The following is a 20,961-nucleotide window of genomic DNA, read 5'->3' on the forward strand; positions in this document are numbered from 1 at the left end:
ACGGTGCGAGCACGCGGCGATGGCGCCGGGGGAGACGAAGCACTGCGCCCACCTCCATCGAGTCCGTGGTCGACATCGCCGTCTCGACTCTCGCCACCAACCAACCACATCAGTGCGGGGTCGACGGCGGCGAGCGCCACGCGGTCGCAATTAATTTGATAGCATTTAATGAAAGATGGAAACTCTTCGACTTCCGCGGCACTCGAATTCCGCTGCTCAATTCCCACCGAGCGTGCGTCCGTTCGTCCACCGCCTCCTGAGCGCTATAAATCCGACGTGATCTCTCCCTATTTTCTCCGCACCGGATCGAACTTGCCGAGACAGATGGCGGAGACGAAGATGACGTTGAAGCTCCTCGTCGACAAATCTTCCGACCAAGTGCTATTCGCAGAAGCAGGAAAGGACGTTGTCGATTTCTTGCTCGGCCTGCTAAATCTACCGCTATCCGCCGTCATAAAGCTCGTAACCGAGCAGGACACCATGGTCGGCTCCATCGCCAACCTGTACCAGACCGTACACACTTTAGAAGAGTCCTACTACCAATCTTCTCATTCAAAATCCGCCATCCTAAAAGTAGCAAACTCCCATCCTCCCTCCATCTCTTCCAAAGGCCTTCTTCTCATCGGAAACTCGGCAGTTGGCACCGAGGGCTACGTGAAGGGCGTGGTGACGTACACGATCACGGACGACCTCATTGTGACGCCCATGTCTTCCATATCTAGCATTACGATACTCAACAGGTTGCACGTCAAGAATCTTGCTGCTCTGCAAGAGCAAACTGTGACGCTCGGTCTTGAACAGGTTGAGAGTCGAATTCTTTTTTATTAATTAATTAAGTTGCCTAGTTTGGTACCGATTAATCTTCTATTTAATGCGTGGTTACTGTTAGGGCCTTAAGCTGCTGAAGGCGTCTCTCCAGTCAAAGACTGTGCTGACGGACGTGTTCTTGAGCCAGCAAGAAGTAGCAAGATGCTCATGACAAACTGTATCTTAGACTTAATTTTGTTTAATCATGAGGCTTAATGAAATTAAAAAAATGTGGGGGGTATCCGGAAATGTGATGGCGTAATTAATTTTGCTATATGATTTTTATGAAGCCCTGTTTTTTTCTAATCGAAAGTTTCAGTCCGATCTCATAAAAGTTTTATTCTTTAACTAGATCAAAGTTTTGATTAAATAACGTCGATGAGATTTAGTCCGAATACCCTAATTTTGTTTTTAAATATATTCTATTTTTTTTTCAATTTAAGAACCCTAATCGATACGCCGCTGTTCCCGGGGCAGGATTTATGGCCCCTGAAATCCCCAATCCCAATTCCGCCGGCGACTGGACCATCGTCTCCCGTCGCCGTCGCGGCCGACTCAAGCCGCACCCACCGAAGAACCAACTCACTGCCGTTCACCGATCACCGGAGGATCCCCCATCACCGTGGTTCCCCCTCGACCCCTTCGTCGACCAGGAGCTGCAGTCCAAGATGCTCCGCAGGATGGAATCCACCATCCAGAGGCTGGATGGATCCCCTTTCTACCGGAGGTTCCTTCACCGTCTTCGCGGCCCACTGGTCCAGCGCGGCCTCGCTAGGGCTCTGTCATCCGCCTCGGAAATGCGCATGGTCGTATACGGCGTCGGGAGCATCGAGTCTTCTGCCCCCTCGCGCTTCCAGCTCGCCCTCGCGGTCCTCCTCCGCCGGGATCTCGGCCCGTCCGTGCCGTCCCTCGAGGTCTTCGACCCGGTTCTGTCCGCCACCGAGTGCGCCGTGTTGGCTGCGCTCGGCGGCACGGTGATACCGGTGGACGAGAGGGGGCGGAGGGAGGCGAGCGAGCCTACGCTGTTCTATATGCCTCATTGCGAGGCGTCACTGTACGACGGGCTTTTGGAGGTGAATTGGAGGCCTTCCTGCTTGAATAGGATGGTGGTGCTGGGAAACAGCTTCACGGCATACGATCAGTATGTGGAGCTGGGTCGGTCGGCTGCTTCCGCCGCCGTAGAGATGGCCGCGAGGCGCCTTCTCCATGTTAGAAGGTATGTGACGGAAGTGGAGATGGAGGAGAAGGGGGAGGCTGGAGTTGTCCTGGAGCAGACGAAGCAGGACGAGGAAGATGGGATTTTCAAGGCCTTTCATGATACAAGTTGGCATTTCTTCGAGTTGGACGATGAAGCCAATTTGGATTTCCTAAAGCAAGGTAAGCAATTTTTTGTTGAACATGTTTGGAACCCTTGAACTATAAACCTATCTAGATGGAACTTAATCCTTGATCAAGTTAGTAAAGCCTACCCTAGTCTTGAGTTTGTTGCCTATAGGTTATAAGCCTATTCTTGAATTATATCTGGATTAGTCATTAGAATTTGAAATTAGTTTCTCATGCCCAAATTGAGATTACACTCTCTCTTGATTCATCTTAGTCCAAATTTTAGTAAAAGAGAGTTGGCATTATTTAAAATCAACTCCTAAATGATTGAAAAGAAAACCTTGTTGCCATTTCACTCTTCTTTTTCATTTTACTCTCTTAAATAAAGACATAGATGGAAATAAAAGGAGGAGATGTGGTGTAAGACTTGGAGACATGCTTAAATATCAAGAGGTCTCACACCTATTAGCATTTTAGGTTGAACAGTGCTTAACATGGCATTAGAGTTGGGCCCAAGGAGATAGAGGAAGTGATAAGAGGTAGTGACTCTACCCCTTTAGCATCGCTATTGCTTAATGGGACTTATTAAGCATGATTAAATATTAAGAGATCATCTATTTAAGTACCTTGACACTTTGGATTAAATTGACTTTCCTCTATAGTTTTTTGATTTGATATTTGACTTTATATTTGTGAGAATACCTTGAACAAGTGTTACCAAAAGTAGTATATGCTTGTTTGTCATGATCAATCATACGTGATAATGGTAAACTTATTACAAGGGGTTTGATTCTTGTTAGACTGTGATGGATTTCTTCTTAACTGAGAGTCTAGGAGTTTGCTTCACTTGCAGTTTGATACTTTGTTTTATATATGCGTTCAGCATCTGTGTACTTGTGCTGAGAGTGTATTCAGACATCATAGTTGGTTGAAGTACGTTTATTTCCTACTATGTTCAAGATGGTCGATCATAAGGCTGGTAATTGATTGCTTAAGTAGTTTTTTTCTACCTGATTTATTGGCTCTAAATATTGTCTCGTTTATTGATATCTCATTTCATACTTTGTTTTGTTATTTGCGCCATTGTATTTAATTGGATCTTGACGTGTACTTATTTGTAGTAGCTATTTGTTCTTCAGTTATTGAATTTCTAATTGTTCATGCTTTGCTCGATCTTATTTTGAGCGGAATTCTACTCAACAACTTCGTTGACACTTCTCTATGTTTCACAGATTTTTGCGGATAAATATAATAGGCGTTTTATACTCGGCTAATTATAGCTGGAGCAATGATAAAACAGGTTGGACTACAAATTATATAGATGACTTTCATGATGCATTACATTGTAATTTCTTGTGGATTTTGAGACAGACAGAATGTTCTTGCTTTCTGGCGATTGCCATTTACGCATGGGAGATGAATCGTACTAGAGAGAGAAACAAATTTTTTTTTTTTTTTGTTGTCACATTGGCATTGTGGGAATTCGGAATCCAGATCATAACATTGAATATTTACCGTCAATTATACAGGAGAACAGCACATAGCAATTGCAAAGCAGATGCAATTAGCATACAGCACACTATGCTAATACTTGTACTAGTTTAGCAGGTCAGGCAAAGATCTGTGTCCGGAAAGCTCCCAGATTCGAGATCACAACCGCGCTGCTGGCAATATCTGAACACAGAGACGGGAATTTTGGTGTCACGAGTGAAGGTGAAATTTTTTGCTAACTACAAGTGAGGCTGTAAAATATAAGAAAAAAAAACTACAGTGAAGACATGAGACTACTGCATTAAACTGTTGTTTCACTTCATTGCTAGATTTTTAGGGAAAAAAAATCTAGCAAATCATACCTAAAAAACTAGTAAGGTGGATTCATCAGGCAATCTGCAAAAGGGATTAAAATAATAAAGAAATATAACAAAGTTTCTCCTTTTAAACATTCAAATGCAACTTGGGAATCAAAAGACAATAAAAGCCATATCTTACCCCTAAGCGCTTCTTCATGCTAGCCAGTAGCTCTTGAGGATCTTGTCGGGTATGTTTATAGGCATCGATCTTGTTCAACTCCTAAAACATACATTCTTGGTTAGATATCCAGAAGTGGAAAGTGCATATTGATGATTTTGGATCTTAGTTAGAAATGGTTTATGAGATTGACAATGAATTGATTTTATGTTCTTTAATGTTCTGGTATAATGTGACGGATGTTGGCAGCTAGAACATTCAATTTCACTATATAAATCAAAGCACCTCAATCCATAGTGCCAGTTTAGGCCTGCCACTGGTAATGTCATAGTTCTTCAACTCAGCAAAGAAGATCTGGAATCTCTCAATAAATGGAGCATATGCAATGTCAACCTGAAGAATGAACAGATTATCATGCATGCAAAATCAAACACCACCTCCAGTATAGTGAATCTCCTAGTGGCTAGTGCATACTAACCAGCAATTTGGATAATGCAAAGTGTTAAAATCTGTCATTCATATCTCCTGACGAAGATTACAAGGCATTGGCTAGTTGATGACAAATCTTTTTCGGTCTTCTAGACTTCTAGCGTGGCATGATTTTTTCCAGGCTAAAGATTTCCAGTTAAAATATGTAAAACATACATCTAGCAAGTTATTAAGTCAACAAATTAACAAAATGGTGATTATCTATTGGAAGGGCTTAATTAAGAATTCATAAATTCCCTCGTTCAGATGACAAGAAAATATTACAGGTATACAGAGTTGAGACAGAACAAGTAAATCTTTCACTGTGGCATGATTTTATCCAGGGTTAAAAATTCCAGTTAAAATATGTAAAATATAGATACATTTAGCAAGTCATTTAGTAAACATATAAGGAAAATTGTCATCATCTAATGGATGGACTCAATTAAGAATTTATAAATTTCCACGTTCAGGTGACAAGAGACAGGAGACAAGAGATAAGAGACAAGGACAAAGACAGATATAATGCATAATGAATTGCCATGGAGAGAAAAATATTAGGTTTATATACTTACCAAACTAAATTGGCCGAGGAAAAATGGTCCATCATCAAACTTTGAAAGGGCATCTTCTATCTTATCATAAGCAGCAACTAGCGCAGAATAGGTTGAAGTGTATCAATGCCTATAATATCATTTTTGGTGTATGAGGAAATTGCAGAAATTCAGAGTCAACCACTCACCTACTTCATCACCAATATCAGCCGGCGAAGGCAATGACTTGTAATTGGCCAAGCTGAAGTCATCAGTGTAAGAAAACAGCTCCTCTGCAAACTGTCGCTTTGCAGGATCCTATGGCTTCCAATATTAGATGCAAACAGACATGGCATCCCCATTAAAGAAAGCGTCAAGAAATCACTTACATCAGGCAGCAGAGCAGGACCTTCAAATGCTTCATCAATATATTTAATTAGATCCAAACTCTCTCCTTTCACCTCATTGTTATACTCCAGAGAAGGCACCTGATGAACAAGTGTTGCTCTCACCACTAAGATCCTAATAAATAAGCAGCAAAACGCAAACTAACGAAAAAAGAAAAGGAAAATCAAGGTGCATCAAACCTTATTGGCAGAATAAACCTTCTCCTTGTACCACGCTGGCCTATTTTGCAGATCGATCGGAACTAATTTGATCTTTTCCTGCAATCCCTGTCGATCGGAGCAAAGATTGTCATGTAAGTAATACCCACGACCGTCCAAAGACCTAATCTTCTATATAATTACTTTAAAAAAAAAAATCCTTATTTACTTCTTTAGACTTATCGCATCTTGTAACCAACGAAGAGAACATACCTTAACATTCCTAGTTATCCAGGTGCGTTGTGCAAATGGGCATATATAGGCTATATACAACCTACGAACCGATACAAAGGAAGCAAATCAACAATCTTCGATCCAAAAATGTTCCTACTTTAAACAACCGGCGGCGATATTACCTGGAGGTGCCGTCGAACAGAGCAGGTGGTTCCGAGGACGAATCGAGGGACGGAGGAAGCACCTCCTTCACAAAACTGCAAGAATACAACTACAAGATCAGCAAAACCAAGAATCAGGACACAAACTAATCAGATCAAGGACTTCAAAACAAAAACAAAAAAAAACTAAATATATTAGAAATCCACCCGGCGCCTGCGACCGCTGCCTGTGCTGCCATCGCGAAGAGCAAAGAACGCCGACGGTGAGGCACAAGCCGACCACTCGATATTTATGTCCGCACAAGCCGATTAGGTTCGGTGTCCCAAACCTGCCCGTGCGACGGAGAGCGATGACCACTCGGATTGGTGTGATTACCGCAGATATTTTGCTTCTTTGTCCATGGCGCAGGTATGCGTAACTGGTAAGTGGTAAGTGACAGGCTTGGGATCAACCGGTGATTCGTAATGGGCTAGCGCGATGTATTTGACTGATATCACGTCTTGGTGCGTCCATAAATCATAACTAATGAATTTTCAAAAAACAATTGATAAAATAATAAAGATAAATGAAAAAAGGGTCCAAAAGCCAAGGGACTGGTCCAGTTAGAGGACATCAAATCAAATTGACATTCAACTATATATGGCTTGATCCCTAATATATATATATATATATATATATATAAAGATTTTTTTTAGATGGGACGCACAGCCGTAAAATACAGGGCTTCTAAAGATTATTTTTTAATTTATCTAAATAGTTGATAGAAAATTTTAGAGTAAATTGATCATCCGATATTATCTGATTCATTATTATTTTTTAAAAATATCATATCACATCACATCAGTTTAAAAAAAATTAAAATGATTTTGATTAAATTAGTTCAATATTTTAATATAATATTTTTTACAGTTTAGAATTTTAGATTTAATATTTTATGATTTAAAATTTAGTACAAGTTTTACAACTTATAACCAAGGAAGAGCCATGTATTATCAATCCGTGCTTTAGCCTAGGGGACCGACTACATTGAGGAGTGTTGGTGTTGGATGCACAATATATAATCCATGGTTTTAATATATTATCAATCGGAAAATTCAAGTGATCGGATCGTATGGATAACTGTAGTAGTTTCTAAGTGATCGGGAGATGACATTATCAGTAATTCAAATAAGGTTGTCAAGATGAAGTTTGACCCTTACCCAGGAGACTAGAGGGTGTACGAGCGACCAGAGAGTTTCGTTAACATTATCTTACAGATAGAAGTTACAGTCATGTCAGTACCTCTACAGACGACCAAGAAGGCTCCAAGCGACCGAAGGAGTTCTATATAAGAAGTTTCAAGGCAGAACTTTGAAATAACTCATCCACATAGAATTGACTCTTGTTCTTGTGCTATAAGTACTCCTCCACCTTATGTGTTGCAATACGTTGCGACACACGTTTTATTTTTAATCGGTAACACCTAGAGTAACATTTTTATTTTCAGTGTTTGCTTAATATGTTTTATTGTGCTTAAACTTTTTAGATTCTTTTTCTGTAAGGATTCTCCACCTAGGAGAAATTAGAAATAAAAATCATATTTTACATATGTTGCATGTTTATACTTCTAATTTGGTTGATCAACTTGCTTGTTTAAACTGCTAGCTAAATTTATTTGTATGCTTTCATTATCTTTGTCATACTTGATTGAATCAGTGTAAGTTTAATTTATTTCCAATATATTTATTATGATTGATTTAACTACTTTAAATTATTATCTGCTCATTTTTAAATTCTTAATATTATTCACCCCCTCTAACATCGATTTTGATTATATAATTTGATATCAGAGCAGATTGAGCCGATAGAAACTAGGAAAAATTTGGATAGTTGCATGTCTAGGCTAGGTTTCCTTACCTGGTGTATCTAGTCAAGTGGAATTAGCATAAGTTATCTCACCTCACTCTAAAGCAGTTAGACTAAGGCATTGTATTAAAGTTGGTTTAACTTCTATTTCTTAAAAAAGTTTTGTCTAAGAAAGTGATCATTGTTACGATACTCAAGAAGATCGATATGTCTCGCCATGATTTGAGTAAATTCGTCTAAAGCAAAACTTGAATCTAAAATAGGACCAACTTTGTGCTCTGAATCATGCACAAATAATCAATTGATTAATAATCTGAGTCTAGCCCGTATCAAAATTCAAATCCTAATTACAACCATACCAAACTCAAATCAAATGCATATCCTGTCTTAAGTATTAATACAACTTAAACAAATACTTGTTTTTAGATATGTCTTTGCAGGAAGGATTCAGCACAACCCATCCATCGCTTTTTAATGGCGATTATTTCACATATTGAAAAAATAGAATGAAATACTATCTAATGAATGATATAGGAAATTATCTTATTATCAAGATGAACTTTAAGCTGCCCAGAACTTTAGATGGCACCCCAATTCTTTTTGAAAACTAGACAAGCAATGATAAGAAAAAGGCTCAAGCTAATGCTAGAGCCACAACTACATTGCAATACGAGCTAACATAAGAATAGCTTACCAAAGTCGGCCAATTCAACAACATTAAATAGTTTTGGGAGAAACTAATTGAATTATATGATGGTTTAGTTGACTCAAGAATTGCTAACAAAGCTCTATTATTAAGCCAGCTTCAAAACATCTAAATGAAAGAAGGTGAAATGGTAAGTCAATTGTATAGCCGCTTTAAAGAGATACTAAATGGTATCCATGAAACTAGCAAACAGGTAGACAATTGTGACTTGATCAGGTATGCACTTAAGATATTTCCAAGAACTATCTTGTGAGCGTCTATAGTTGATGCATACAAAGTGTCTAAGGACCTATCTACTATTAAGATAGATAAATTCTTTTGTGATTTTGAACTTCATAAATAGACTAATCTTAATAAGAATGAGAAGGGTATAGCTTTAATTACAAAAAAAATCCAAATCCAAAGAAAAGATTGAATCAGAATCCAAGCCTGAATCAACATCTGACGAAGATGATCTCTCTTTAGAAGTTGCACACTTAATAAAAAGGATAATCCGACGGAAGAGATTCATTCAAAGATTCATAAAAAAGGAGATCTCGAATAAGAATTTGTTAAACGTTCGATGCTTTGAATGCAAGAAGAAGGGACATTTCAGAACCAATTGCCCCTTATTAGAAAAAAAAAGAATGAACCAGAAAAGAAGAGAAAGAAGAATAATGCACTAAAATGGACCTAGGATAAGTTATCATCAGAATCTGAATTAGAGTTAGATCAAGTTAACTTACTGGCACTAACGACGATCCAAGAAGATTCAAGTTCAGAATCAGAGTTAGAGTACAACTCAACATTAGATTTAAGTTAGGTCAACAACTTAGATGAGTTAGGTGACGAGATAACAAATCCAATTACTCAAAAATTATATGTCATTGTTACTTATTTGACTAAGACTCTAGTTAAATACAAGTCCAAAGTTAAGACTTTACTCAAGGAGGTCAAAAATCTTAAGGAAATGACTAACTTACACTCATTGACTCAGACTAATTAAGTTGGAACTTCAACTGAGATATTAAAACTTAAGGAAGAAAATTCTAATTTAAAAGCCAAGTTAATGAGTTAAAAACTACCTTAAACAAATTCATGTTTGGGTCAAAATATTTAAATATGATGAGTGGAACCAAATGGGCTGCTTACAATAAGCCTAAACTTGGGTTTAGCTCAAATCAAAATCATGTTTCTTATCTTATCTTAGTCAAAAGAAATGTCAGAAATAAGATTGCTTGAGTTCTAAAATCATGCATAATTAATCAAATATAAAATAACTGATTTTGGATACCCAAACAACATATACATGTGGTAAACGTTAACATTTCTTATGCTAACCCAATTGCCAAACTGAAATATGTTAGAGTTCCAACTTCGGGAGAACTAATTTTTGAATTGTTAGACTAGGATCTAATTATAATCATATTTTCATGTTTATTATTTTTAAAATATGATTTCAAAATTAACTATTTTTTCAAAATATGATCTCAAAATTATAATATATTATTCTCATCCCATTTATGTCATGCATAAATGGAGTTAGCATAGGTTTTACATTAGACAACATGTTTGTATAGATTAAGACAACCAACATCTCACAAAACACATTAGGAATATTATTTTTTTGTATTTGAAAAAAACATAGAATGTTGTAAAATGCATAAAGTTATAGTTTCTAAATTTCAGATGTTTATATCAGTGCATCAATATGAATTAAAGCTAAAAACTTTTAAATTGATCTAAGTTAAAAAATTTCACATGTTAACAACTTAATTTTCATAAGATTGATCTGGAGAGTTTTATTTAACTTGACCAATCGATTGATGGCTTGAACAATTTGAAAAAGGTTTTGAAAAGTTTATTTGATAAAACTTAGATATTTGTATTTTTTTCCATCTTGTTTTGAATTGCTTGACAACTTATTTTGGACCTGTAGTATTTGACTATTACTACTTATGTTTATTTTGGATCTAGACGTATATTTCCCTTATTATGCTTTGACATATGTTTGACTTGACTTTGCTTTACTACTTTTATTTTGGCTTGCATTTAGTACTTGGAGTATGATCTTGACTATCATTGAGTTATTGGTTTGACTTGAGTTGAATTCCTAGCTTGGTTTGCATTTTGATTAAATATTACTTGATCTTATTAACTTATTTTTTTTATTTAACTTGAATCCATCTACAGTTTAATCATCTTTATTAATTCCTGCAAAATTACACTTGATTATATGTCATGTTTTGCTTCCATTTTCGTGACCGAGCATAACCTTTCTCATATTTTAGCCATTTGCACTAATGGCTAGTAGCCACCCGTGATTTACCTCCTCCGTGTTGGCCTAGAGACGGGTTGGCGAGGGCACTGGGGGCGAGCGAATCACCTTTTACCACATGTTTTACTTACATTTTAACCTATTTTTTATATATGAAAAGGGGGATAGAAATAAAATAAAAATATCTAGTGATTCATTTAATTCCTTATTTGATTAAGGGGTTCAATCAGAAATTATTTATTCAATTATTTTATTCATGTATGACTGTACTAATTCTATCTTCTTTCATATATTGAATAATCCAACTTATTTATTTGATTACTGACTTTAATTTAGTTTTTATATTATCAAAAATAAGAGATTGTTGGTGCTAAGTGCACAACATGTAACTTAGAGTTTTTATATATGACTAAGGTTAGAATTAGATTAGTTATGTCAAATTTATAGGTGCATAATACTTTGACAAGTGCTAATATTTTAGCTTTGAACCATGCACTGATCAAGTTCTAGTGAATCTAGATATCTAAGTCTTGATTAAAATTTAGGCATGAGTTAAGTCTTGATTGGAGACCACGCAATAAAATTTCTAACTAGAGGCTAGGTGAAGTAACTCCAAGTAATTAAGGCTTGACAGATGAAATTTCTAGCTGCATGCTAGGTAAATCAAATCCAATTGGCTAAAGCTTGGCAAACCAATTTCTAGCTGGAGGTTAGGTGAATCAAGTCTAAGTGATTAAGATTTGACAAACAAAATTCCTAGTTGGAGTATAGGTAAATCAAGTCTAAGTGCATGGAATTAGTTGTGAGTTGATTGCTTGGCACACATTTAAGTGTATGGAATCAGCTGGAAGCTAATTGTTTGGCAAAATTGAGCTAGATGGGTTAAATCTAGTCAAGTAAGTACGAGTAACTTCACATTCTATATAATACTCATTACATGTAATAACTACAGGGAAGCATGTTCGACTATTCCAAGCAACTAGATTGAATTTGAGAGCGATTGACTGGTGATAACTCTCGAAGAAAGAATTTCGGAGGGTCCAAACAACCGTAGCTAGGTCAGGGCGACCAAAGCGTACGGGTGATCGGAGTAACTTTTAGGTGACCAAGAGATGACATTATCAGCAATCCGAACAAGGCAGTCAAGATGAAGTTTGACTCCTGCCCTAGGGATCAGAGGTGTGTAGGCGATTAGAGAGTTTCATTAAAGTTATTTTATTGATAGAAGTTGTAATCACTTCAGCACCTCTATAGGCAACCGAGAAGGCTCCAAGCGACCGAAGGATTCCATATAAGGAGTTTCAAGGCAAAGCTTCAAAATAACTCATCTACACATAATTCACTCTTGTTCTCGTGCTCTAAATGCTTCTTCATCTTTTACGCTGAAACATGTGCTTCATTTTTAATTGGCAACATCTAGAGTAACATTTTTATTTTTAGTGTTGTCCTAATCTCTTTTATTGTGCTTTAACTTTTTAGATTTTTTTTTTCTGTAATGTTTCTCCACCTAGGAGAAATTAGGAATAAGAATTATATTTTATATCTTCTGCGTGTTTATACTTCTAGTTTGGTTAATCAACTTGTGTGCTTAAACTACTAGCTAAATTCATTTGCATGCTTTCATTGCCTTTATCTTACTTGATTAAATTAATCCAAGTTTAATTTATTTCTGTTGTACTTATTCTGATTGATTTAACTATTTTAAATTACTATCGGTTCATTTTTAAATTCTTAATACTATTCATCCCCTAGCGTCAATTTTGATCTTACAAGGAGGAGCTACAGGTCAAATTTGTGACGAGAAAAAGAAAAAACATGTGAGAGAGAGAAGGTAATCCGAGGGCTTTCGATCAGCTTAGGATCAACTCAAGGGCTATAAAATTCATGGCTCCAACATTTTGTATAGTAGCTTCTTGGTAGTCACTACAACGTGAAAACTCATTTATTTGACTTTAATCAAACAAAATTGTAAACCCTGAATCCTAAATATATTATAGCAACAAGGTCACTTTTACCTATTTTAACAACTGTCGATAATTGTTACAACAACTTAAATGAGAGTATTCTCGTGATAAAAATGGGATGTACATTTGAATTTTTTTTATGATTTATATAATTTGAGAGACCTTTAATTTTTGCCCAAATAATAATTACAAATATTTTTAAAAAATGGTAATACATTTTATCCCAAAAAAATACATTTGGATAATCTCACTATTTTATTAAGTATTTGGACGTTTACTAACTAACTCTTAATTAAAGTCTAAAATTAAATTACATTAATATTTTTTTTTTCAAATTGAAAATAATTTCAAGATTTATTACTAATTTTAACAGACACATCAATCAGTGATCTAAAGTTTAAAACTCAGCTGCAGTGTATTATTAGAAATTTTTGTCATTAATCAATTTGGGATTTAGAGTGATCAAGACTCAATTGCAGCGTATTTTTGAAATTTTTTTTATTAATCAATCAGGGATTTAGAGTTCGAGACTCAGCTGCGATGTATTATTGAGAATTTTTTTCATTAATCAATGAGGGAATATGCATTGACATGGTTCTCTTTAGTCTCACATTTTAAGATTGGCAACACCGTAAGTGTAGAAGTTTCTACAAATATCTTAGGACAACGATATCAGTAAGTATAATTTTCTCAACTTTTTGGTTAAAATTAAGTATTATATTAAATTAATTTTTTATAAGAGAATTCATTAGGATTCTTGATTCTAAGTGTTGCATTACACTACTGTATGAGTTTGATACACTCTTATCAAATCCAATTTATAATTTTTTTTTTTTTTTTTTTTTTTTTTTTTTTTTTACTAAGATCAATTATAATATTTGTTCTGGTCATATTTACGTTGTACTACTACATAAGGGAATAGTATCTTTATAAGTCTAATTTATAGGTCTACGCGATGATGGTTAAATTATTAAATGTAGTCATAATATTATATTAAAATTTATTGTAAAATTTAAATAATTAGTCATCAAATATTAAAAGATTAACCTTTTAGAGTTTAGAAAACCATTTCCTCTCGGTTGAGAAATGTTTAAGAAAAAAAAAATGGAAGATATAAAATATATATATATTTTATTTTTTTTTTACATAAAAAAAATACTTAACCTTGATATATTTCCATTGCCAATCCCCCGATTCTTCGCAGGTGTCGTCCCGAAGCCCCAAGGGCTCGATAGAATCCGGGAAGGCCATGGATGCGCTTCGCTTGGAACCGGCGGTGGAGGATCCTTCCGTTGGAGTGGCGACTTCGGTGAACAAGCTTCCGCCTCCAGCTGTACCCCTGGGAAACCCTACTTTTCCCCTACGGCAGACCGAGGTTCTTGGAATCTCGGAGGAGGTCGGGGAACCGACGGCGGCTAAGCTTGTTGGGCCCCGCCCAACTGGAGGATCCGACTCAGCCATGACGAATGCTTCGGAGTCGAACCCTGTCACTGATCTCGAGAAGAAGCTGCGGCGAGCCGAGAGATTTGGGATGCAGGTCGTGCTTTCTGAAGTAGAGAAGAGAAATTCTCGAGCAGAGAGGTGAATGTTTTAATCTATTTAATTTTTTGATTCCCTTTGCACAGACGAATGCATAGTTTTTGTTTATCTTGCTTTTTTTCTTCCTAATGAAAAGGGACGCTTGCGGTTCTTGCAAAATGGATTCATTTATGCATCCAAATTGTATTTTGAACAGATTAGAACGTTTCTTGTTCTAGATCGATACTGTTGGATGTTCAAGTCCTTAAACCCTACAATCTCCTCGTCTCAAATTCAGTCTCTTAGTGAACTTCCCATTTATGGTATTGTTCATTGTGTTGTAACCTTTGGAAGGTCATATCTGGTTTATTTGATTGAGCTTTTAATAATTTGTGTTTAGTTTTTTAAGGGAGTAATTGTAGCATGTATATGGTATCTAAATTAAAGCTTCACTTTTGTGTTTGTTAAGTTCAATTCAAAGAAGACCTATGATGCATCTTAGGCAAGCATTGCAGAATAATGAACAAAGAGAGGTAGAGGATGATTCCAAGGAGAGGTGAAGACTTGATTATGATTATTAATGATAAACAGAGACTTATTTCTCTTTCTTAAGGCAACATATCTGTACTAAGTCAAGCTTCATAGTAGGAAAAGAAGATCTTGATGTTGAATATTTCAAACTTGGGACCTTCCTGTGTTTGTTTCGAAAACTAAACTCAAATGGTTGCAAATTGTACTATTTGGTTCTTTTCGTGCTCAAGATTTTTTGTTCCTTCCATTAAAATAATTTTTTTTCTAACATGAATTTCCTTTTTCTTTTCTCACTTAAATGATGATAAGCACTAGGGAGCAGTTGTGGTTTAAAATATTTTTGGATGTGAATTATTTTTTGGATGTTACAGCCATGCTTCTCTGTTTTGATGTCTTGGTAATATTGCATAACTGCTGATTCATAACTACTTTGTGCTTTAGGCATTGGTGTTATGAATCAGCTAATGGAATTGATTGAGTTTGGGAATGCTCTCCCAAAGGTTCTTCAGAGGCTGAAGCACTTTGGGATCGAGATAAGTGTTTGGTAACCTTATGCATGTAGTCCAATCTTCTCCAATGTACTGAATTCCCAAAGCCGCTTTTTCCAATGCATGTGGGATAGTTCCCGAAAATGCTTTGCCGAAGCAGTTTTCAAATACATTTAGAATTTGGTATAAAAATTAGATGAGCAGTAAAATATTTAAATTTAATACTATAAATATTAAGTGTAAATAATATAAATATAAATAGAACTTTATATTATATATTAGATAATATTTTAGTACTTTCAAATTTAATATGTGATTCTGCAATTGTATTAGTATAAAAATTAGAAAAATTATTTTAAGGTTATAAACCAATGAAAAATAAGTTATCAAATTATTTTGATGATTATTTTAGTTCTGAAGTGCACATATAACTAGCTACAATGTCCAATCTCGCTATTTATTGTGGATCTATAATATGTAGTTTCATGTTTGGTGTTTGCACATATAACTTTTGTCCTGATCATTATTCCACTTTGGCTTCATTAGATTTGAACAATTTTTAGCGCAAGAGCTATAAATTCACTTCTCAAAACAATGTGTATCTTATTACAAGGTTTGGAACTGGTTCAAACCTGAGTGGAAGTAAGATTGTTGGACAACCAGAGGAGGAAAAAAGAAAGGCACGGGCAGAGAGGTTCATACTTTTGCTTGTTGTAGCATGCATTAGCCTTTTTTTCCCTCCTGATTGCAAATCCTTGAAGCCTCTTCCTTTGCCATATCTTAGGTTTGGGCTTAAGGTAGATGATGTAGCTGATGAGGAAGCAAAGAAGAAGGCTCGATTGGAACGGTTTGCACCAAACTCAAAGCTGGATACATCAGAGGAGGAGAAAAGGAAGGCTAGAGCAATCAGGTATTTGGCTGTTTCTTTCATGTTTTTTTTTTTGGCGTTTCAAACACTAAAACACCATTTTATTGATTTACTAGAAAAAATGTTCTGTTTAAATAGATGTCATTACGCTTTTATACATCCGTATCTTGTTTTCTAAAATATTGTTACATTTACTTTTCAATAGGCATAAGCTCTTGATTCCAACTTATCTGCACTTAGAGGGAGGCCACACTGACACCCACAAAATGTTGATTTACTGACCATATTGCCTCCATAGCAAAATAGTTGGGACCCCATGCCTATCTCACAAATTAACTCAGCTAATTTGTTGCTTTATATATTCTCTTTTCAGGTTTTCACAAGGTTCAACGAAAGTTAGTGGCCAAGGCAACTCTTATCTGGTATGCTATTTAGCTAAAAAGTATTCAGGAAAATGGAATTTTTTTCTCTCTCTCTCTCTCTAAATGTATTGTTTTCCCTCTTTGCTTATTCTGTTACTGATATCAGAAGGCTATGGTTGTACCTCCCACTTGATTAGGGTTTGTAGCAGATCAGTGTTTCCATGAGAAGGTAGCAAGTTTCTCTGCGGGTTCACTATCGCAGCTACAAGAGTGCAGCATATGAAGTAAGCATCACTTGCTATGTAAAACATGGTATTCGTGACACTTGTGGGGCTTTCTCATGGCCGTAGGTGGTGTGAGATCTGTTTTGGCAAAATGTGCTTTTGAATCCAACTGGAATACTTGCTTCTGAAATCTTCATACCCCAAATTTTGTGCTTGACCTGCGAATTATTTCCAGCAGCGTTCTTGTTGACAGCCTTTATTTGGTTTCCCTTTGAGCTGACACTACTCTTGTTCATGTTCAGCAACAGCTGCACCTTGATATAGATACTGGTAGATCATGTGCTAACTGATCTAAGACGCCTCAGAAAATTTGAGAAATAGAACTATTTAATTTGGTTCGTTCTCAATAGCCATGATCTTATTACACTATCTTATTATTACACTATCTTATTACACTCTTAGTTTCAAAGGAGTATCAACTATATTTTTTGCTTTACCTATAAAACAAATTATTGAAGTTATTAAAATTGAATTAATCTCATGTTCTACTCCGGAAAAGATTTGTGAATTTTATTTGCAAACATAGGGCAAGTAATCTTTTGCCAACTAAGAGTCTTCAAAATAAATAAAAAAACTCGAACTAATAAATGTGAGCCACCATCTAAGATCTAAGCTAATTCATTCATGATCTTAGGGATTAATACCACAAACGCTCTATTACCAAATGTTCAAAGTTTGCTGAAGGTTCAAATAGATATACTCGACCCAATGTTCTTCGGCAACAGACTTACTAGTGTTCATCTAGAGCTAATACTGCATGCTACTTTATTACCAATTGGCTGATTATTTCAATGGCACTTCCACTAGAAATGGCACTGGATGTCGTCTCGCTTTCACCTCCTTGTTCTTTTCGTGCACGGTCTGTCTTACAAATTGTCCACGGACACGCGGCCTCTGCTCTGCAAGTATTTTCCTGCTCTGGTAACGCACCTGAGAACAAAACCAACCGAACGAACAGTCCACTTCCATCCAAAGCTTCAAATTACTCAAGTGTAAAGGAAACAGAGGGCAATATGATAGAAAGAGAATTCCATGAACCATCCGAGATGTTCATGATTCTAATAGGTCCTACTCTTCCAAAAAACATTAACAGAATCAAGGTTGACAGCATGCTACTGGCTCCATCACTAGAAAAATAAAGAAAAAAGGCCTTCTCGGAAACAAACTAGAAAATTTCCCATAAAATATTTCTTAAGTTACTTCTGAGATGGAAAGAAAAAAAAAATGTTGTCTACCTTTTTAACAAAGTTTCTTTCTTTCCTCTTTTCCCGGAACTTCTTCAAGGCTGCCTCTCTTTGAGAAAAACACATCTGAACTACTCCTCGACTGCTCCGATTGCCGTTTGCATCGCCAACTCCGAGTCTACTACTCGTCTCTGTAATATGATTAGCAACTAGTATTTTTAACACGACAGGGTTGGCAATTATTCTAAATCCATTATACCAATTGCAACGATGATAAATGGCGCAATTGCTTCCAGTTATGATATTTTTGCAGGACTACCTTCAAATGGCTCAATAAAGGCATTGGACGACCAACATTGCGAAGCTGGTGCTGCCATGTTAGGTGGCAAGTCATCTGGATCTGGTGACTGCAGCTGCTGTGACATATCATGGACGTGCAGGTGATGGTGATGATGGTGGTGGTGATGATGCTGCACTTTCTCATGGACAATTTGCTGATTTGTGGAGGTTCGAATCTGCTTAGGATGGAGAACTGCAGTGGTCCGAATGTAGTTGAATGCTGTTTCTTCCTTGTTTGATTTTGGTTTGGTGAATACGTTCATAGTGGATCCCATGGTGTTTTTGTTACTGCAAGCAGCAGAACCCGGTTTCAGAGCAGCTGCATTTGAGCTAGCCGTCACATTATTTATAGAATTCTTCCTGGTAGTGGTGCACATCTCATTGTTGTTACTACTGCCATTGGAACCTTGTTTTAGAGGAGCCGCATTTGAACTGGATATCATGTTGTATGTGGACGATTCCTTCCTTGCCTCGGAGCTGTTATCAGGAGGAGAGCAACTTCCTCCGCAACCATTGCACATTTTGTGCAGGAATTCTGCATGTGAAAATCAGTTTGCTAAGACATGATTAACAGTGAGCCTGCTATTGTTTGAAACAGTGGTAGGGAAAATGTTGCAAATTGATTACAGAAGTCGATTGAATGGTTTCATGAAGTTTGGCTGGGTTGTCATACAAAAGCCTTGTTTATTGAACATAACATTAATAGTTTATTGAGTAATTGTCCTCTAATTTTGACAAACAGAACTATTGTTGGACATAAAATTTGTGAATATGTGTTCCTGGGTATCTTCCTATTAAGGTCTAGCTCCATTATTATATGTTACTCTCTCTATGGCTATCAAGGTCTAGCTCCACTATTATAGTTCCTATTAAGGAGAATCCATGTTTCTAGTTCTAATATACATCCAATTACCACTTTTAGGCCACTTACCTTTTTGCCTTTTGAATCATCCCCTTGCTAATAGCATCTCCTCTTTTATTTTTTCTCTCTTATGCCGCCAACATATCCTATTATTGTCACAAGAATTAATGGGTCTAACTCAAAGGAATTGAGATTATTTCTCTTTCACCTCTGTTGTTTGTAATTTCTATTCTTTACATTTTCATTGAGCTTATTATCTATTATTAAACTCAGTAAATCTTTGAATCGTTTCATAACAGTTGATGCACTTCTGTTTTTATTCAGGATCAAAGGTGTAAATGCAAATCCTGTGTTTTATATACAAGCAACATTAGAGCATTCAAGATCAGTCATTCTCTTCTAGTTCCTTTAACAGTTGCAAGATTAGTGCTCATTAGGACTCAACAGATCAGTCAGGGTTGTTTCAACCGCACTCGGTCGGGATAGAAGGCACTACGCGACAACATATCAAGGAATCGTAACCATCTGTCGAAGAATATCTGCTGTATGTTAAGGAATATTCTAGCGGTTGGGATCATCTACGAGTAGAACCTTCCTCCAGTCTATAGGGGAAGGTCACGTGTCCTCCACCACTCGACAAGCCCTGACACCCGACATCCTCTGACAAGGGTCAATCTCCAGAAGGTACGTATTGTCATATAAAAAGGGGTGTTCTCTTCCTTGCGCAGGTACGCTGACTTGTACACTTGTCTACTTTTTTTCTTCCTTCATATATTATTCTTCTGGGGAAAAAGTACCTGACTTGAAAATCGGAGGGTCTGTTCCGGGGACTTTTTCCTTGGTTCTTGGTCTCTAACGTTCCGTGTGCTTGTCTGAGTGTGCGCAGAGGTCTGGTACTGCCGGCGCAAGCCTAGCAGTTCCTCAAGGCCACATGGCGGTCCGCTCTCTGAAGTCCGTGCGACCGCAATATCACAGTCTCCTCTCCGTCAACACCAACGATACTTTATTCGACCTACACAGACACCGGACACAGGACACAGACTCCGGACACGATCAGTTGCCATAGGTTCTTAAGTTCATTCTTACGAATAGGCTTCACCAGAAAGTCAACAGCACCTTTTGTCAAACATTTAAATGCAGTACCTATGGAGTCGTTGGATGACATCACTGTACACAAACTCATCAGTGTAGCAATTAAAAGTACCCAAAAAAGAAAATGGATACACAATGAACTTCAAAATGCCATGAACTACAATGTAGGAACGATACTCACTAATCACTGGAATATTCTTGCAGGCCTTGTGGCTCATGATCTTGCTTAGAAGAGTGACACCGCATAAGCCAGGCAGGAATACCTCAGTTAAGACAAGGTCAACATGATTAGAGAGATCTTCTATGATTTCCCATGCTTGCAGACCATTAGCAGCAGCTCTAACTGTGAAGGGAGTGGAGGGTTTCATTAGCTAACAAAATTCTATGATAATGTGGAGGTACAAAAAGGCAATTGTTAGAGATAAGTGTTAGGAATTATAAATGAAAAAATAATCAAAAATGTTTAAATGTCTTTTGGATGATTAAAGGGTGCATCTAATGAAGAGATAGTATGCCTCTTAGGAAAGGATGCAATCTACCTCACCCATTTTGAAATGGATGGATGAGATCTAATTGAACCAAGAGGTTCTTATACCCTTTCATATGTATAAATAAAGTCTC

General features: G+C 36.7%; 5 protein-coding genes across 7 annotated transcripts; 3 read left to right on the forward strand and 2 right to left on the reverse strand.

The window, feature by feature from the left end:
* The first annotated feature begins 324 nt into the window (after positions 1 to 324).
* On the forward strand, positions 325 to 979 carry LOC121991506. The gene is made up of 2 exons (XM_042545499.1): positions 325 to 801; positions 890 to 979. The coding sequence occupies exons 1-2, from the start codon at positions 325 to 327 to the stop codon at positions 977 to 979; spliced, it is 567 nt and encodes a 188-aa protein (XP_042401433.1).
* Positions 980 to 1,163: 184 nt separating this feature from the next.
* On the forward strand, positions 1,164 to 3,806 carry LOC121989417 (protein SENSITIVITY TO RED LIGHT REDUCED 1-like). Its single transcript, XM_042543473.1, has 2 exons — positions 1,164 to 2,184; positions 3,363 to 3,806. Exons 1-2 carry the CDS (start codon positions 1,290 to 1,292, stop codon positions 3,374 to 3,376), a joined length of 909 nt encoding a protein of 302 aa, XP_042399407.1. The 5' UTR covers positions 1,164 to 1,289; the 3' UTR covers positions 3,377 to 3,806.
* Positions 3,604 to 6,441, reverse strand: LOC121989418 (protein IN2-1 homolog B-like). Its single transcript, XM_042543474.1, has 10 exons — positions 6,247 to 6,441; positions 6,061 to 6,135; positions 5,918 to 5,978; positions 5,687 to 5,773; positions 5,489 to 5,587; positions 5,309 to 5,417; positions 5,142 to 5,218; positions 4,384 to 4,491; positions 4,120 to 4,200; positions 3,604 to 3,804 (listed from the first exon to the last, which is right to left on the reverse strand). The coding sequence occupies exons 1-10, from the start codon at positions 6,276 to 6,278 to the stop codon at positions 3,781 to 3,783; spliced, it is 753 nt and encodes a 250-aa protein (XP_042399408.1). The 5' UTR covers positions 6,279 to 6,441; the 3' UTR covers positions 3,604 to 3,780.
* Positions 6,442 to 13,975: 7,534 nt separating this feature from the next.
* Positions 13,976 to 17,020, forward strand: LOC121989419 (protein MODIFIER OF SNC1 11-like). Of its 3 annotated transcripts, none has more exons than XM_042543475.1 (5): positions 13,976 to 14,393; positions 15,963 to 16,043; positions 16,134 to 16,259; positions 16,591 to 16,639; positions 16,746 to 17,020. In XM_042543475.1, the coding sequence occupies exons 1-5, from the start codon at positions 14,062 to 14,064 to the stop codon at positions 16,770 to 16,772; spliced, it is 615 nt and encodes a 204-aa protein (XP_042399409.1). In that variant the 5' UTR covers positions 13,976 to 14,061; the 3' UTR covers positions 16,773 to 17,020. The 3 variants fall into 3 exon arrangements, with proteins under 3 accessions (XP_042399409.1, XP_042399410.1, XP_042399411.1); XM_042543476.1 differs by having other exon boundaries at positions 16,749 to 17,020; XM_042543477.1 differs by having other exon boundaries at positions 16,777 to 17,020.
* On the reverse strand, positions 16,878 to 20,708 carry LOC121991507 (two-component response regulator-like PRR73). Its single transcript, XM_042545500.1, has 8 exons — positions 20,522 to 20,708; positions 20,291 to 20,415; positions 19,840 to 19,891; positions 18,747 to 18,921; positions 18,367 to 18,647; positions 18,099 to 18,238; positions 17,701 to 17,793; positions 16,878 to 17,117 (listed from the first exon to the last, which is right to left on the reverse strand). The coding sequence occupies exons 1-8, from the start codon at positions 20,706 to 20,708 to the stop codon at positions 16,878 to 16,880; spliced, it is 1,293 nt and encodes a 430-aa protein (XP_042401434.1).
* Between the last annotated feature and the right edge of the window lie 253 nt (positions 20,709 to 20,961).

The sequence above is a fragment of the Zingiber officinale genome, chromosome 6B (assembly GCF_018446385.1).
Source record: "Zingiber officinale cultivar Zhangliang chromosome 6B, Zo_v1.1, whole genome shotgun sequence".
Classification (NCBI taxonomy): domain Eukaryota; kingdom Viridiplantae; phylum Streptophyta; class Magnoliopsida; order Zingiberales; family Zingiberaceae; genus Zingiber; species Zingiber officinale.